The sequence below is a fragment of the Labrus mixtus genome, chromosome 11 (assembly GCF_963584025.1).
Source record: "Labrus mixtus chromosome 11, fLabMix1.1, whole genome shotgun sequence".
In the NCBI taxonomy this organism is placed as follows: Eukaryota; Metazoa; Chordata; class Actinopteri; order Labriformes; family Labridae; genus Labrus; species Labrus mixtus.
In genome coordinates, this window is record NC_083622.1 from 17,869,680 (window position 1) to 17,888,079 (window position 18,400).

Genomic DNA, 18,400 nt, shown 5'->3' on the forward strand with positions numbered 1-18,400 from the left:
TGCAGCACATGTAGGAAGTTTCCTGTCACATTTCGGTTGCAACAAACACAAGTCATTTTCTTGAAGTAGGACGTTTTTTGAGTGAATCGTCGCCTATCTTTTTCCAGGACTACTTTACATATAATACTCTGCTGAATAAGGCCTTTTTCTGTGACTTTAGTGCAAAAAAAAACAAAAAACAGCTGCACAGCTTTGGTTTATATGCATCATTTTATTTGGTGTATTTACAAACAAGCACATGCAGGAGGTGGACAGTGACTGACACTAAAGGGGCACTGAACTCTATGCAATAGTTGGACACAGAGGGATGTCTACAGGCTACATGACATCAGAGAAAGAGGAGGAAGAAGGTACAGAACTCATTGTTACACTGACACACACACAGGTGAAAGTGCAGGATGTGCAGACACGCAGATGTGCTCACCCTCATCTCTGCTTTCACTGCCACTTATGCTGCTGCCATGTGCAAGCTCACACACACACACACACATACATAATGAACCCAGATAGATAGAGAGACATTAGATGGGTCAGATAGAGCTATTCCTTTCAGAGACCTCGAGATAAATAAATACATCCAATAAATTAAATGCATTTGGACTGAAACATCATCTAAAATTTTCAGCCTTAGTTAACTGATATTGTATCTTTATTTGGATAATATTTATAACATTTAATGGAATTTATTGTGATCATAATTATTACATGATATGAGCACTGGTTTAACCTAATGCTACCAGACACTTGCCATAAATGACAGTAATGTCATGCTACATGGCATTAACACACTAACATGTGGAGACTTTGAAGAACTAAGCTTTCCCTCATTGATCATACTTTTGAAACTTTCCTGCAGAATTAAACAGAGGTCCTTTAGTGTCAGCCTTAAAGTCAGGGTCCTTTGTTTGAACTTTTTTTTTTTTTTTAAGTTTCAGGTGTCAACTTGCATTAAAACATGAAATCAAAGCTATGACTGCAAAACAAATACAAAAAAAAAAGGCTTTTAGTTTTACATTGAACCATATGCATAGTCATCAATATATACTATAGAGAATAACAAATGAATATATGAAACAAAGCAATGTATTTCATATGGGCAACATCAGAATCAACAGATCACTTACACCACGACCACTTGTACTACCACTATCATTAATATCAATGATCATGATGAGCAAACATGGCGGGAAATACAGAAGCTGAGGTACGAAGTGAAGACCAGCCACCAAACCTATAGACTTTACAAAAGCATGAATGAATTGCAAACATCTGGAGTTTTGTCACTGCATTCAATTTAAGGTAAGATGGTTGGAAAAGGAGCTGAGCATTTTTGTTTTTGTGAAGTTGCACTCTTAACACATGCCGCCGGCCCTTTAAGGTTATGGGCAGGTTGAGAGATTAGCTACAGATTGCTGTTTTCTGATGTTAACTTTTTTTTTTTTTTAATGACAGAGTGGGAAATATAGAAGTTTTCTGGCATTCATTGAAATCATCCATGGCACATTACAATGCATAAAGGTATGAGGCTAATTCTAATAACTCTGAATATGATGTCAAGACAATGGCAATACATAAAGCGCACAAGAGGGAAGATACTGGATTTCATACTTAAAACAAACACGTTTACCTTTTTCTTTTGCGCGTATGACAACCACCGTATGTTAAGTTACAGATGTGAAGATAAAGAAGTAACTGATTTGTTTTTTAATCATCCACTCTCTCAGGCTGCTGCTTTTTGATTCACCACCTGCTTTCTCTTTATCATCTATCTTTCTATCTATCTTGGTAATATTATTCTAAATTTAAATATTATATATATAGATTTTTTTTATGTATATTTATACAGTCAAATAGAATAGCAGAAACATGTCAAACACACATGAACCAGGCGATAAAGATGGTCAATAGGGGTGAAAGTCAATAGGACACAGATCTACACAGCTACAATTCACTACATCACTACGCAGTATGCAACAGGAGCTGAGGCCCAGAACTCAGACATGTCTTCTCCACCCAACAACCTGCGAGCTGCGACTCCTGTCAGCTGGCATCGAGATATTAAGTGACTACTCTCAGGCCATTGTCTCCTCACAACAGGCAGCCGCTCATCGGACAGCACTTGAATCTACTTGCGGCTGATTGAGTTTTTCCCCTGTGATCGTTTTCAGATCAGTGGCTGACAAGGGAAGCAGAAATTGTGGGTGGGGGAAAGGACATTTTTAAAAGGGATACTTCACGCCAAGATCAAAGGTCTCCCAGTGTGAAATGATCTAAGTTTGACTCGAGTCATTATTTCACACCATCTGCTGCATTCCTGCTGTTAAAATACATTAGTTTAATGCTACCAAACTGGGTGGATGATGATGCTAGGAAACACTCCCATATGTTCATACAGGGAGAAAAGCTGCACACAGCTCCTGATGCACATAGAAGCAGAGCAGATGGTACTTTGCACTCAAGTCAAACTTAGACAGAGATAGTGTGAAATATCCCTTTTTCAGAGTAGTAGAGCCTCACCAAAACCTCTCAATACTTGCCTTAAATATATCTATATATCTATAATTATTTTATTTTTTTATTGTCTGATTTGCAGCAGTTTTGTTGCTGAAGTCACATGATGAGGGAGGTGTAGCCAATAGGCACCAGCCCCTCCATGTCTCCCTGACGACAGCGGATCCAGTCTTGATCGACTCCTCCTAACACCACAAGTTCCTCCCCTTTGCAGAAGCTGAGCTCTGATCCGGTTCCAGTGTGGTCACACAGCGTTCGCACTGACCTGAGGACACACAGCAGAGACCAGTTCAGCCCAATTGTACCACATCTACACCAGCGTCATCGGCAACACGTGATGAAGCCAAATCTTTGATGAGTCACATCGCAGGATTGTTCGAAGTCAAACTGATGAGTCACCAGTTACGGGCTGACAAAGACAAATATTGAGTACTGGAGCACTTCCTACGCCCACGTGTGCTCTTTGGAGGGAAAGAAAACGTGTCAAAAAAAGAGACAACATGATGCCCTGCAGGAGGCTACAGTAAAACTAAGTGTATCATAAGAGGATTTCTATAATGTATTTCAACCATCCACCTTATTGTGGACTTTTTAATAATGCAATTTGTTTTGCCTTACTTACCGGTAGGTCATTGATGAAGGCATGCTTTGTACAAAGTTTGAAAATGTATGCCAAAATATTGCTTTCCCAACAAGTCAATCAATGTCACTAATACCAGAAGATAAAGTCCAAACATCTTACTATAATGTAAATTTCCTTTCATCAAATTGATTTGGTTTTACAGAAACACAGAGTATGATATCTCATTTTGCTTTTTAGTGATTGGCAAGTCTATGGACATAATTCAAGTGCAATCCTTGAACGAGTACAAGACCCCTCTTCACATAAGAAACATGATCTCTTGCCGTTAATGATGTTTATCTTGTTATTGTAACCAAAGACAAAATATTTGACAGTATCTCAGGATTTATAATACCACTTTTGAGAAAACCAACCGTCTCCAGCTGCTCTGATTCAAATGTTTTGGCTATGCCTTAAAGTGAATATCTTTGGAGATTCAATCTTTCAATTATCTTTATTATGTGATGCTTTTTACACGTTCATTGAAACTTTTGTACTTCTACTTAAGAACCAGAGAATTATTACAGTACAACACTACCTTCTAATGCAAAGTGGTTCAAATTAGCAATGTTTATTTATCTATTTTTCAATCAAAAAGTGCATATTTTTTGCACATTCTATTAATCTAGACACATTTAACAGCCTAATTTGAATCAGTCACTGGGGTAAGAAGAAGAGGATAGAGGCGTCTTTGATGTGGTCAGACTGAATGCCCGATGACGTAGTTGCATTAATATGTCTGTTTTTTGTGCATGTGTTTTTCTCTCTCCTTATCACAGGTTTATTTTTCATGTTTTGAAAGTGTCTTTGAGGCCTGTTGGTTGAATAAATGTGTGAGAGAGGGCAGAAGTATTGTTTACTACTGAATGTTATTGGATATTTATTTTGTCTCTATATTTGAACTGTAGCTCATTTTTACCTCTGAGCAAAGCTCCACCTTGTGGTGGGCAACTGTCATCTGAGATTTTAGGTTCAAATGACTGTTTCATACTTCTAATATTATTCAATTGTATTTGTTTTGAAGCTAATAGAAAATGCCAAATCTATCAAGTTAAATGAACACTGTATCTGTGGTTTCAGATTTTTATTGTGAAACAGCAATAGACAAATCTATCTATCACTCCAGTCTCTACTCAATTACACTGCAACTCTCCACCTTCCACCCTCCACCACCCTTTATGTCTGTTGTACCTGAGTGGTCTGGGTTTGTCCTTCATCTCCAGTGCATCAATGTCTTTCTCCCGCTCTGGTTCACTCTCTATCTGCTGCTCTGCTGCCCTTCTTAAGAGTGGGGTGGAGTTGCTGCTCACCATTCGGGTCAGTGCAGTGACACCAGGAGCAAGCCACTGAGAGGGTCGCCTACGGAGACAGACAAAGGAGGAAAAAAGATTAGATAAACAAAGCTGCCTTAGCTTTTAAATCATGCTATACACGGTTTTTCAAGTACCCGGGATTTTTATTTTTTTTCTTCTTCTATGTTTTAATTCAATCTATACACTGGAATAGATGCATTCTTTGCTTTCTCTGTAGCTTAAGATAGAAGTGTAACATTTGTTGGCTCACCTGGTAGGTGGTGTGTTTCCTGGTGGGCTGTTGGGGCTTTTAGAGGCTCCAAACAGCCGCCCGAGCCCCCAGGGAACCTGAGTACCACAGCTGACCGGAGCAAAGTCGCTCTCTGTCTGGATCTGCAGATCCGACAAGTCTGTCTTAACTTCATCCTTTGTCAGGCTCAGCTCTGACAGGTTCCTGCTCAGTCTTCCACCCAAACGCATCACGGCCCCCCATCCCTGCTGGATCACCTGTGATTAAAAACAAAAATATCAGCCATGTAGGATCAAACAACATATTACACGACAGAAACTCAACAGCAAGACAGGCGAATACCTGTCCAGCCTGCTGGGCAAGGCTGTCCTCATCATCTTCAGGAGGAGGTAACGCTCCAATCTCTTTCTCCTGTACCCACATCAGCTGAGGACTGGTCTGTGCCAGAGAGACAGGAACCTTTATGGTTGCTGCGCTGATCTGTGCTGACTCTCCTGATCCTCCATTCTTTGGATTAAACGGAGCTGATGTTTTTTCTTTGGCGGCCTGAAGCTCTGGGCTTTCAAAGTTGACCTCTGACAGGGTTTCAATATATCTGCAGCCTGTGGTTCTGGATTGTTCTGTTGATCCAGCATCCTGAGAAGGTGGGCTGGGGATCTCTGGCCTGTGACTGTCTGGCTCTAGATGGTGGTGCTGGAAGAGCAGGTCGAGGTTGAACGTCAGCAGGCTGAGAGGCTGCAGCACGAGGAGCAGCTCCTCGAACAGAGGCTGGCATGCAGACAGCGACAGTCGCATGAGAGAGGTGGGACGGTAATATGTCTCCAGCACATCTGAGAGGAAGAGAGATCACAGTTACACATTTCTATACCAACAAAAATTGATACATAAGGAAAAAAAGGAAACTTACCACTGCAGGACTGAACGTGAGACAGCCAGAAATCAAGATGCTTCGTACTGAAGAGAAAAATCGAGAGAAAAGTAAAAATGAGGACATATGAAAATCAAAATATAGTGTTGGTATAAATTTTAAAAATGTTATCTAACTACTGATTTGAGAATTGTTTTTTTGGTATCAGATAGCTTGAGGAGCAAGATCGTATCTGGCTTGTAAGAAACATCCCTTGGTCAGTTTTGATTACATTTTAAAGGGATACCTTGTTGAAGAAAATGTAATGTAACTTACTGTGACAATTAGAGACTTAAAGGCTTTCTATGCGACTTTCAGAGCAGATTTTTAAACCAAAACAAATGCAATCTTCAGACACATCTCCTTCATCCCTCAGCTCACCCCTCCCTACCCTCCTGTCTCCACGCTTCCCCCGCCCCTCCCGTCCTGTCTCACCAGCAAGTGAACATGAGGCAGAGAAAGCAGCAGACGACTTCTATTAAACACCCGACAACAAGATTCTGCGATCAATATCAAGTGACAACTTGTATCTCAAAGTGGATTTGGTTGTTATCTCGTTTGTCTTTTTCGGCCAAAGAAAATATTTTGGTTCTTCCATCAGTTGTACTCTATGAAGACCGTAGACACAGCGTCCCTGAGTGGGCAGGGCCATATCTCTCCCCCTCTTCCTCTTGTAACCCTCCTCACTGGGTGTGAATGTGTGCGGGTGAGTGTGCGATTGGCAGGTGTGAGTATCTTTAGGATGGATATGGGCTTTGATTTTGGTTTGGTTTTTTTAAGTTGTTTTGGTGTTGTTTTCATAGAAGCCATTTACTTTTTCTACCATAACCATTAACATTCTTTATATTTTCTTTATGAGCTTTTTATTTCTGTGGGAAAAAAAGTCAACCACACAAAAGTAGACTTACTTCAGAAGGCCGAGCAGGAACGCGTTGAACCTTTGCTTGCTCTGCCGGAGCTGAGGCAGCTCTCTGACTCGAACTTGAAGGTTGAACAAGGCTTGTGTTTTTGGACCTTGAAAAGTGGGTTGAGAGAAAAGAGTAGGAGATATATACAAAGAGAGGGAGAGGACGAAAGGGATCAATAGAAAAATTTACTACTGGGAGCTAAATATTGCAGTGAAACTTGGGACTAATAGGCCAATCAATATCTGCATCCGGTTGTTCGCTTAATTCAGCATTTCAGACACTAAAATCAACAAGTATTGGCTGACGTGTGGGAAAAAACGACAGAGAGACTAAGTCCAGGTTTCCTCTTTATCACCCAGGGGGTAAACAAACCATCAAACTAAAAATCTGCCTAATATTGTATCTTTAGTGTCCAAATCTATAAATGCTAAGTCTCCTATGATCCTTTGTATGCTACCTGGCTGTGTGGAGGCTTGGACCAGACCCCAGGCAGAGTTTGGCCTCCTGCCCGCAATCAGGTCACTCTGGTGGGGTTTCAAGCCATCAGTCAGCAGGCTGTGCAGGGCAGGGCAGAGGCACTGCAGCACCAGACGGCCCAGAGATGGATTTATAGTGCTGTCTCCTGATAAGGCCTGAGAGGAGAGAAAAAAAAAAAAAGAGGGCAGTGGAGAGGAGAGGAAAATGGAGTAGAGTGAGAAAGAAAATGTGCAGTGAGAGGCAGAGCAGCAGATTGAATCAGACAGGAGGAGAGAGAGAGGGGGAAGAAAATGGGACACAAATGAGAGTTTGAGAGAAACAGCGAGCAAACGAGGGTCAGTATGATGTGATGAGAGACGATTCGGGGGTGGAGTTAGTTAAAATGTCTCAATACTACAAGATAGGTTCGTCAAAAGATGTTCTAGTACCTTGTTAACTGAGATAGACTGAGGAGAGATGGGAAGACAAGCAGAGTCAGGACAAGAAGAAAGAGATGGGAAAGAATTTAAAAGATGAAAAACAAATGAATACAGTTGGAAATTATGTTTCTCGACACAAAGATTTGTTTCAGTGTATGGCAGCTTTTAACACACTGTGCGGAGGTTACCAACAAATCTCCCTCTTCTTCTCTTAGAAAACTTATTTAACTGGTATTTTCTCTCTCGTTTCTCCCAGAAAGGTTTGTCATTACTCTTGCATACACAGTTTGTCGCCCAAGTTAATTCTAAAGTCGTATAAACCTAAGGCCTACTGGGCAAATCTGAACTTTGTTATACAAACTCCTCACTAAAGACTAGAACTCAAATTTAGAAAAAGACAGATTTGTCACATCGTGAGGCATGATGATAGATAGAAGCTTTATTGTCAATGTACAAAATCACTTCTTGAAAGTGAAACATAAAAAATCATAATCCAAAAGGTGACTGACCTTCTGAACAACGGTCCGTGAAGAACTGAACTGGGCCAAGATGGCTTCCACAGCAACGCTGACCGCACTGACCAGAGCTGGAAGGAAAACAATGATTGTCTGTTAAACTGCGAGAGCTACCGACTTACAAATATCTATATAGTCGAAACAATGTGTCCACCTTTTTTCTCCTGCAGGAACAGAGAGGACAGGCCCAGACCTCTCATTGGATAATCCACATCTTCGCCCATCCAGGAAGTCCCTGTCCTCTGTACTGTGCCAGCGAATGAAACACTGCGAACGGCTGGTAGTGACAGCACAAAATAAAAAATGATTTACTAAAAGTAATTAAAGAAAAGACATGTGAGGCATACAATTAATCACCACGGACAGTTACACTTTCACTAAAATATTTGTGTTATTAGAGGGAGCAATTAAGCAATGAGAAGCATTGGAAAAGGCAGTTAGAAGCAGATGGTAATACTGACAGCAGCGTGTGAGGACATCCTGTGAATATTTGTTTACTGTGACGGGCTTTCAACATCTGGATCTGTGAAGACAACTACTCTCTGTATGCAGCAGGGATAAACATGATCCCATGCATTAATGTTGACTCACACAAAAAACCCTCGTACAAGCATAACAATCCACAGGAGGAACGGCAGAGTTACAGGGGGAAGCAAACCTACGAGCTACAACATCAGTCAGGAAAAAAGTACACAGAAGTGCAGAGGGAAAGTTCATGTTCTTACAGATTTATATAATGTAATTATATAAATACAAACATTCTTAGAATAAACAGAATGCAGAGGACTTTAGCTCGTAAGTAAACACACACAGACAAAAAAAAGGTTAACCCAAATAAAAATTCCCTACACTGCATTATCAACAAGCTTTTTTTTTTTCGGGCTGTGCCTGCCTGGCATGAAATGCATGTGTCCATTTTACCACGTCGTGCAAAAACAAAAACAACAGGGGGATTGACACAAAGACGGACAGACAGACGGAAGAAGACAAAGAGAGTGATGAGAGTGACTCGTGACACCCTCTGACAGGAGCAGCTGTTACCCGCCCCATGGGCCCTTTTGCAGATATGAAAGCACCCTGTAGATAAGATGTATCAGGCTACCGGCAGAGAGCTGACTCCTGATGCATAAAACATCTACGGTTACAGAGTTCTTTCAAATCTGCAAACTAGCTGGATTGAGGAGGTGACAGAAGTGTGAAGGCCACCATATCCACAGAAGAGAATACAGAAGAGAGACAGACAGATGTACATGCAAGCAAGATGACTGAGAAAACGAGAGAGCGAGAGTAAAATGTAGGGAGAGAGAAATCTTACTCGCCACACTTGACTGCGGAGGAGCCTGGTAGAGTTTTGGGGGTAAGGGGGGCGCCCTGGGTGGGATAGGGGGATAGAGGTTTGGATAGTAGAGGGGAGCAGCGAGGGCAGGCAAGGTGTGAGAGCGAGGGAAAAGCGGGGAGCTGAGGCTGTAGCCTGCTGCACCAGGTGGGGGCACTCCTGAGCGCAGAGGAGGGGAGAGGGCTCCGATGGGAGAGAGGCGGGGCGGGGCACCCCTGTGCAGGGGGCAGTTTTTAGGGTGGTAAAGGTAATATGTTGGAAGAGGAGGAAGCTCTTTAGATGTTCTTTCCTTGTCCCCGAGCGGGTGTGTGCGTCTTTCTGAGTACTGTGAGTCCATGGTGCTGATGCTGTTAGAATAGGTCATCATGACATCAATGTTCTTATAAGGGGTGGTGCAACCCGGAGTGTCTCCGGCTCCACAAACGTTTGTTTTTGACTTAGTGTGTATGTCTGATTCACTGCAGTAGAGAGAGTCAAAATTACAGATCGAGTCGGACTCAAAGTCCTTGCAAGTGTTAATGAAATCCCCATCATCACCGGGAGAGTCTACACCAAAATCAGCCAGGGATTCATAGCTAAACCCAGAGCTTAGATTAGAGTTGGAAACATCCCCGTGGACACAAGCTGAGCTGTCAGCCGGGCCCCGATGTGTGTTGCTGTGTTTGTCTCTGGACTCCCTGCCTGCATGTCTGTTGGGTCGGGGATCTGCAAAGGGCTGGGAGTTACAGTAGCCGGGGCGAAAGGGAGGGAGGGTTGCGTGGAGGAAGTAGGGTTGGGAGGACTGGGTGAGGGACAGTGGGGGGGAGGAAACTGCTTTTTGGAAAGTTAAAAAAAAAAAAAAAAAAAAAAATAAGGAAAGACATTTTAAGGTGCAGGAGTCAGAGGGGCGGGGGGGGGGGGGGGGGGCACATAAGCAAAGTGATATATGGGAGAAAAGAGAACAAACAGTGGAAACAACAGAATGGGATGGAAAGGTGAGAAAAACAAGGAATATTAAAGCAAAAAAAAAAATGTGGCAACGAAATGGGAAGGAGAAAGAGATGCAGAATATGTTAGAGTCTGTCGAGAGAAAAATGCACATTCATGAATGTACTCCAGCAGAGATTGTTAACATGTAATATCATGCAGAAATGCATCATTTAAACAAGTCAAACAGTTGATTGACAGTTACACAGACAGTGTATGAGTCAATGGAGTTGATTTATGAAGAGTAATAACTGCAGTTTGTTTTATTTAGGAGGGTCTGACACAACAGGAAATGATACCGTTGCCATAAAACACCACCGTTCAGCAGTCGAATAGATGCAGTTGAAATGATTACTCTGTCAATCAGCCTCTCATTCACCAATGACTCTGTAATTAAAATGCTACCATCAATCCCAAAGATTAATCATATTAGAAATCAGAGTTTTCTTTATGGCATCTGGTTTCACTTTCATTTCCAACTTGTCCTAAAAGCTAAGAATATGAAGTCTGAGACTGTACAGTGAGTTCCAGTCTAACCTTTCTTTTGTACTTTACTGCAGTGCATGCCATCATCACCTCTGGATCACCTTCTCTCTTTCTCTTCTCTGCCTTTGTTTCTACCTCTCTCTACCTCTCTCCGCTCTCCACCAGGACAGCACATACAGTATAATGCTGAGTCAGTCAACAGATAAGAGAGATACTGTACAGACTTCAGTTCGCTTCTGCCAAATCACTGTGTCTATCTCTGTGAAGCTGAAGACTCTGTGAAGACGTTACTTTCTTTACACTCACTTGCTTGAGACGGACTGCTAGGCTACAAAATGAGCTAAATGCAACCATACCTTAGCTAGACTTCAGCTGTCTTTGAACAGGAACCACCACATGATACTTCCTATTTTTCTGACACAGCTCTCAGCAATTGGTTCATTTATTAGGATCCACCCCTTGGGTTCTTAAAGGTGTACACACCTTTTGTTCCTAGCTTGTTCCCCTCAGCATACTGTATAGTTACTTTGTCATTCATTTAAATGTGGGAAACAGAAAGCAAATGTAAGTAACGGGATAATACTGAAGTAATGGGACTCACATCCACCAGGCTTTTTTAAAGGATTGACTTAGCTATAAGTTATTTCTTTTTTAAAACAGTTTTAAATGCCCCAATCATCAGAGATCTTCTTTTGATTTATGTTCCAGCTGGATCACTAAGGTCCTTTACTGCTTCTCATTGAATGTTTTTAATGCGTCCCACACAAGTATGACAAGCTCTCTCTTTAATTTTTACAAATAAAGATACATTTTTTCTATCATCTGATTTTCATTTGGAAGTAATGTCTAAACTTTATCATCTCACATGCTCTACACTAGCTTAATCCATGGCATTTAGTTTGTTTTTGTTTTTTTCATGATTTTTATTCATTGATTTTTGTCTTTTTATTCTTTTTACAGTTTTAATTTCTTATTCTTACACAAGAAATTATTTTTTATGTGAATCAAGTTGGGCTGCCATCTTTTATGCAAACTGTAATGTTTCATAAGTGTAGCAGCTCGTTGTACATCTTTCAAAAGTATTTGTACCAATAAAATGAGAAAGCATTTGGTTCTGAAAGAACATGAGCAGCTTGATTTTAACATATACCTTACGGTAACTAAGCATTAGCACTTGAACCCTTGATGTCTATGGAGCCTACTGCAGCTCTGTATTAGATGAGTAACTTGATCTTAGCTATCTGTGCCACTCTAGGGAGCAAGGGCGGAGGGTATTGGAGAGAGAGGATAGACATCAATAGAAAAGAATCCAAACATCCTACTTTGACTTGAACTACAGCTAGTGGAGAGAAAGATGATATGTAGATATTTAAGGACATTTAGCAAGAAATAAACAAGAAGACAGTAAAGCAGAGAGATAGTGGTGGAGAGGAGGGAGAGAAAGGTTGTGAGCTCAGTGGGCACTCCGTTACCCCCCTCCCGTTGGTCTGAAGAGTGGATGAATAATTGAATAAGGCAGTGATGACATCACACTCTGATAACCAGTGCAGGAAATACTGGCTGGAAACTTTCCAACCTCCTACTTCTCCTCATATTACCCTCACTCCCTTCACTTGCTTTCTCCCTCCATCTTCTCGCTGTTGCTGTTGCTGTTGCTGTTGCTCGTGTTCCAACTCCAGCGTCCACTATCTTGTTCCCCTCCCTGTTTTCATTTATCTGTCATATCATGCATCATCCCTCTCTGACTCAGGCTCGTCCCACATCTCTTCTCTGTTGTTACATACATCATCATCATCCATAAGTGAGTCAACATTTCATCCCCCTTGGTTTCTGTCTCTGTCTTTTGTACTGTTCGAAAATATAATTTGTGCGTCCCTGAAAAAAACTTAACAAGCTGACTGTTTGTCGTTTGAGCTGTCTGTCTCTCCGTCCTCTGCCATCCCAGAGTTGCTGTGTCTTTTAAATTACACTTTGCTACTTTGCTGCAGATGTGAAGATATGATGCCATTTATTCCTTCTGGATACCAATACCAATTCTGATACCTAAACTTGAGTAATGGCTGATACCAAGTACCCCTACCCCAGATACTACTGTGCTAAAAACAAACGTACTCTTAGTGCAAAAGCGCTAAGTTTTGACTAATTTTACACTCTGTTAGCATCGCACTGTTGTTGTTTGTTATTGTCACTCCTCATAATTGATCTCAAACCAGTTGGAGCCTAATTAGTTCAGCTATCTGATTGGTAAATTAACTGGCATACTCGCTGATACCTCATACTCGTATCATTATTGATACAGCTCTACTTTGCTATGATGATTTTTTTCTATACAAACATAAAGATGTACACACATGCAGATTTCTTCCCATATGTCATCAAATTCACCTTCTTACTTTATACTCAATGACAGCCACGTCAGGATTCATACTCACCTGAAGTTCTTGACTCGAAAGTCCTTCCGCCGTCGGCTCGTCCTCTCACCTCCATCTTCACCTCCACCTTCTTCTCTTCCTCTTCTTTGCCTTCCTTTTCCTCACTTTTATCATGTTCACACTCCCAGTCTCTGCCAATGGTCCACAGGCTGCTGTCACTGATGGAGCAGCCAATCTTCTGAGATGGGCACAGCTCCAGTTGTCCCCCCTCCTTGTCCGCTCGCTGGAGCATCTCCTTCAGAGCGGCCATGGAGGTGAGGGCCGGCGGCGGCTGCATGAAGAAGGCCTGAGCCTGAGAGGTGTACTCCCAATGTTGCCCATCGCTTCCTTCCTTCTCTCTTCTCCACCTCAGGTTGTAGAGTATATCTGCATCTGGTGTAATAACTGTTGGATCCGGATCTGGGTCAGTAATCACCTTTGTTGGAGGGGAGGCGCTCTTGTTACGGTAGCGCAGCTCTTTAAAAGTTGTGGTCTTGGGAGGTACCCCTGTAGACGACCCTGATGAAGTGAGCTTCTTGGGAGCTTCCATAGGAGATTTTCTCATTTCCAGGGTACGAGTCTTAAGGGAGCCTTCGCATTCAGGTGTGAATGCTATGAGCCAATCGAATCTCTCAGGTTGGGTGGAATTGGCTGAGAGAGTGCTGACTTTGACAGGTGGATGAGACGAGGGAATGGGGGGTAAGGGACGAGGAGGAGGAGGAGGGGGCGGTGAATCTGGAAACACTGTATGATATTGGAAAGATTCATAGTTCATTTTGTTTGTTTTAGTTTCATGTGTATTGCTGAGGTTGGTGCTGTAGTAATGGTCGGAGGTCACACCGTTGTTCCTTTTTCTCCTCCTTGCCATCTCAGTGAATGAGGTGGTTTTTTGTAAATCCTTGTTTTCCTCTGTCTTTCTGCCTTCTTCAGCTACATCTGCTCGGCCATCGCCGCTCAACTTGCCTCTGCTGCTCCATGTATCTCTGGCTAACGTTTCTGTGTCACATTCCTTCTCCTCCTCCTCCTGCTCTTTTAGTCTGAACTCGTGTGGCTCAACAGACCTGGACAAGAAAGGATTATTTCCTTCTCCCTCATCCTCCAGGCCTCCAACGCAAACGCCGAGCTCGGGGCTGAGTTTGAGGAGCTCAGCTTGAGTCAACCCGGCAAGCATCAGCAGCTTCCGAATTTCTACATCCAGTGTGTGGAAGGATGGGGGAGGAGGCAAGGCGGGTGGAGGTGGTATGGCAGGGGGAGAGGAGGAGGACACTGAGATAACAGGGGGAGGAGGCAGAGGTGGGGGTCGTGTGGTCGGAGGAGGGAGGGAAAAGGGCGACTTTTCCTGTTTCGCTTGAAGAGCAGCGATTCGCTGGGCCTCCTTTCTGGCAAGGTGACGCTTTCGAGGAGGGGGGATAGGAGGGGTTGGGGTGGGAATAGCTGGAGGTGGAGAAGGAGTGGTATAGAGGGTAAGGTAAGGGACTGGTTTAGAGGTGGGGAGGGGAGGAATGGAGGGTGGAGATGGTGGTAGGGGTTTCTCACACCTAAAAGTGGTGAATGTTGGGGAGGAAGAGTTGGGGGAGAAGGTAGTCATAGTAGGGGATGTAGAAACAGCCATGGAGGTGGTCTCCCTGCTGATGTTGATGTAGGTGTGGAGGTCGGAGCTTACACTCGCATGACGAACCGGGGGTTTAGGGGGTCTAGGTGGCGGCTCAACCGGGGAAGGGGTGAGGGAATCAGGAGCAAGAGGGTCCTCGCAATCTGAGGGAGCGGTGAGGTCAACCCCTGCATCTGAGAATTCCTGAGACTCTCCCATCACTCCTCGACTTTTATACAACTTCCAGGGAATGTCGATGTTTCCCATCTCATCCATTACATCTGATAGATCCTGCTCCTCCAGATCTCCCAGGTCAAATCCCTTCTCGTGGAGCCTGGCAATGTAGGCCAGTTTCACTTCCCTATTCACCTTCTCCAAGCGATCCAGGTGATCCAGTCGATCCCGCAGAACATCCCAGTGTTGCTCCCCCTCCAGATCCCAGCGAGCCACTTGGATCACCTGGCTGAAGCGCTCCATTTTACCAAACTCACCAACTGACTCGAGAAAGTCAAGCAAGCCTAGTTTTGCAACCTCAGAGTCACCTTTGACACCGAGGTAGTCAGGAGAAGGGGAGTCCAGGGCGGAGGGGTAGCCCTCATCTGGGGAGCAAGGAGAATTTCGGGAATGTGATGTTCGGGAGAAAGGATTGCTAAGAGGGAGGGATGGGGGTGAACGCAACGGGGGCCGGCATTCAAGTGCCTGTGAAAGAGATTGGGCCTTAGGGGACAGAGCCATGGGTAGATCATCTTGGTCGTGAGAAGAGCAGATGGAGGCGGATTGATCGGCACAGTCAGACTCCAGATCAGAGCAGGAGCTGATTGAAGTGGAGGACGACGAGGTAGAGGAGGATAGAGAGAACTCCAAAAGGGAGGGAGGACAGTCACAGCATGATGGTACCAGGGTGTCATCATCATCATCGTCGTCGTCATTGTCGGCCTCGTCATCATCGTCAATATCAATATCCCCGCTGCTTTCTTCCTCGTCATCGTCTTCCTCAACTTTTACGTGCTTCTTGTTGATGAGATTGGCGCATTCATCTGTGTTTTTCCCTTCATTTTCCAGACCGGTAGGGCAGGCAGAGGGCTCCATCTTGGCGTGTGCTTCTGAGGCAGGCTGTGACTGCTCCTTGGCTCCTTTCCCATCATGCCTCTGGGGCAATATTGCTGGTGGAGGAGGTGGTAGCTGCAGTTGCTGCCTGATAGAAATGGTGTTGTTGTTGTTGTGGTTGTGGTTGAACATGCTGTTGTTATCCTGCGGCGAGCGTCCATCGCAACACAGACACGGGAGGCTTGGTTCGTTGCAGTTGGGGTCAAGAGGGAGAACGGAGGGGAGCGGTGGAGGGGCGGCTTTCGGTGCAATCTTAGTCACCGCAGATGTACGAGCACCCTTAGGTTTGGGTTTGGCTGTTTTGGAGATGGTGGAACTTGCTTTTTGTGCGCTAAACCTGTTTTGGCTTATTGGTGCTCGAGGCTGCACTCCAACCCTGGTCCTGGTGGGTACACTGGGGCCTTTGGTTGCACGGCGTGGGGAGGGTGTGGTAATTGTGTTCATGTTTTTATCCTCCCTCTGAAAAGCAGCGCCGTGAGCCTTTGGTCCTGCTGAAGCAGCGGTCCGTCTGCTGGCGTCAAAGCGCCGTGGCTTTAGAGGCTGAGAGGAGGACTGCATTGTTTTAAGGATGCTATGATATTTATGTTGCTATAGAAACAAGTGTTGTAAAGGCTGGACAGATCCAAACTGTGACGCGTCGTGACGATCACATCTTGGCCTGGATCCCGAGATTCTGTAACATGAAAGGAGAAACATAGTGAATAACGACTATGACAAAATTCTGCTCTTCAAAGACGGTTTTCCTGCTCTGCTTGTGCCATTTTCAGCTATGTCTTTGAAGTTAAATCCTTCATCTGGACCGTTCATTTAGTCTCTTTGCTTTGGGCTTTCTCTGTTATAATTATCACAGCCAACGTCCTGGGAGGAGAAAGCAGAGATAAGGACACACACACACTGGCTCACACACTGAGTCCTATTTTATTTTATTTTTTTTAAAGAAAGACACTGCATCACCATTTCATTTTCTGTCAATTCATAAATTAACAGAAAATGAACAAGCAAACTCTCAGTGAATAAATTATTTAATGAATAATATTTATCAGCTCTAGCCTCTGAAATCAAACACTTGCTTCTTTAAGGTATGTATTATAGTTAACTGAACATATTATAAGTTTGGACTCTCATAAAAACCAAGACATGGAGTTGTTATTTTGGGATACAGAGATGTTTATTTTACTTTTTAGTCTGACATGGTATAGACAATCTATTTCTTAAAGTATTTGGCAAATCGGTTAAAAATGAACCACAGAATTCTTTGTATTATCAGATTATAAAACATATTTTTTGCAAACGTTCGGGGCACAACAGAAATCTGTTTAATCCCTTTAATGTCAAATGTACACAACAGATGTGGCAGATGTCTTCTGCAGGTGTGTGTCTACACTGTCTTATCTTCTGTCTTTATTTGCATTGTGCTCAGCTTTGTTATCTTTCTATTGAAATTCAAAACACACACCCACACAGATATCACATGAAATGGTTCCTATGATAATAACTGTCAGCTAATTTATAGCCTAATAACTGTCACTCATCATCTGAATCTGTTATGTTCAGCCTCACACAGCTCTGGTATTCATGAGTTTACTGTAGTCAAACTGTCTCCATCTGTACCAGTCCATCCTTAGAAGATGACAAGAGGCTGAACCATCTACATGAAAAGAAAAGTCTATAGAGAAACACAGTACCTGGAGCAAAACATGAAAATAACGACACTTTAACTAGAGCATGAACTAATCATGCAGCAGCAATGAACAGTGCCTTTTTAAGCTCATATACCGAGGGCTATTGCTCATATATTCCTCCACAGTGCCCTTCACATCACTGACGAATATTTAACACTCAGTTGTCTGCTTACGCCTTTTGTTTGGAATAATAACCATAAAAGCCAACATAGCTATAAAATAACATAAAAGAAACAGGCTATCGTCATATGTAATTTAACCCGTCCTGTGCACAGTGTATTCCCCTGCATATATTGATCCCACAGAGCTGATGGAGACAGGGAGGATAGGAGGAGAGGGAGGGGGGTGGGGGGGGAGAGGGGGGTACCTCGAACCGCATCGTCCTGCTATATAGGCCCATCCAACCCTATTATAACTAGATGATTACACATCATAATACGATACAGATATAAAATAGACAATAATGGGGAATTCTGCACAAAACGATTCCAGAGATATCACTGTTAACAGAAGGTTTGTCTGTTTCTTGATGTACGCAGCCTCCCTGTGTGAATCACACGGTTCGGTTTACCAGACAAGAGCCTGCACGCGCATTGAAAAACATATCAAATCAAATATGTTAAGAAAATGTCTAAAGACTCGACTCACCATCAGATTGAGGTTAAGATGGATGAAGGTCTCCATCTCACCGAGCTTCTCACATCCCAGTCCGAGTGAATGTGAATTTCTGAACGGCGTTAACAGCATCAGCATCTGTCTTCTCGCGCGAGCATCAGAATCCCCCCCCCCACCCCCCCCCCCCCCATTACCAGCACCAAACCACACCCCTTGTTTGCCTTATTTTAAAATACAATTCAGCTTTCATGATTCAAATGACGAGTCTTAATGCCTGCGTGAGAAGAAACAGTCTTTAAAAAAAA

At 43.3% G+C, this 18,400-nt stretch overlaps 1 protein-coding gene across 3 annotated transcripts; it reads right to left on the reverse strand.

Annotated features, from left to right (window-relative positions):
* Window positions 1-191: 191 nt before the first annotated feature.
* rusc1 (RUN and SH3 domain containing 1) lies at window positions 192-18,233 on the reverse strand. 3 transcript variants are annotated; one of them, XM_061050442.1, is made up of 13 exons: window positions 18,129-18,233; window positions 13,122-16,471; window positions 9,217-10,047; window positions 8,056-8,178; window positions 7,896-7,972; window positions 7,396-7,413; window positions 6,948-7,122; window positions 6,491-6,596; window positions 5,583-5,629; window positions 5,018-5,505; window positions 4,697-4,932; window positions 4,325-4,492; window positions 192-2,776 (listed from the first exon to the last, which is right to left on the reverse strand). In XM_061050442.1, the coding sequence occupies exons 2-13, from the start codon at window positions 16,354-16,356 to the stop codon at window positions 2,611-2,613; spliced, it is 5,670 nt and encodes a 1,889-aa protein (XP_060906425.1). In that variant the 5' UTR covers window positions 16,357-16,471; window positions 18,129-18,233; the 3' UTR covers window positions 192-2,610. The 3 variants fall into 3 exon arrangements, with proteins under 3 accessions (XP_060906425.1, XP_060906427.1, XP_060906428.1); XM_061050444.1 differs by lacking the exon at window positions 7,396-7,413; XM_061050445.1 differs by lacking the exon at window positions 9,217-10,047 and having other exon boundaries at window positions 18,129-18,232.
* Between the last annotated feature and the right edge of the window lie 167 nt (window positions 18,234-18,400).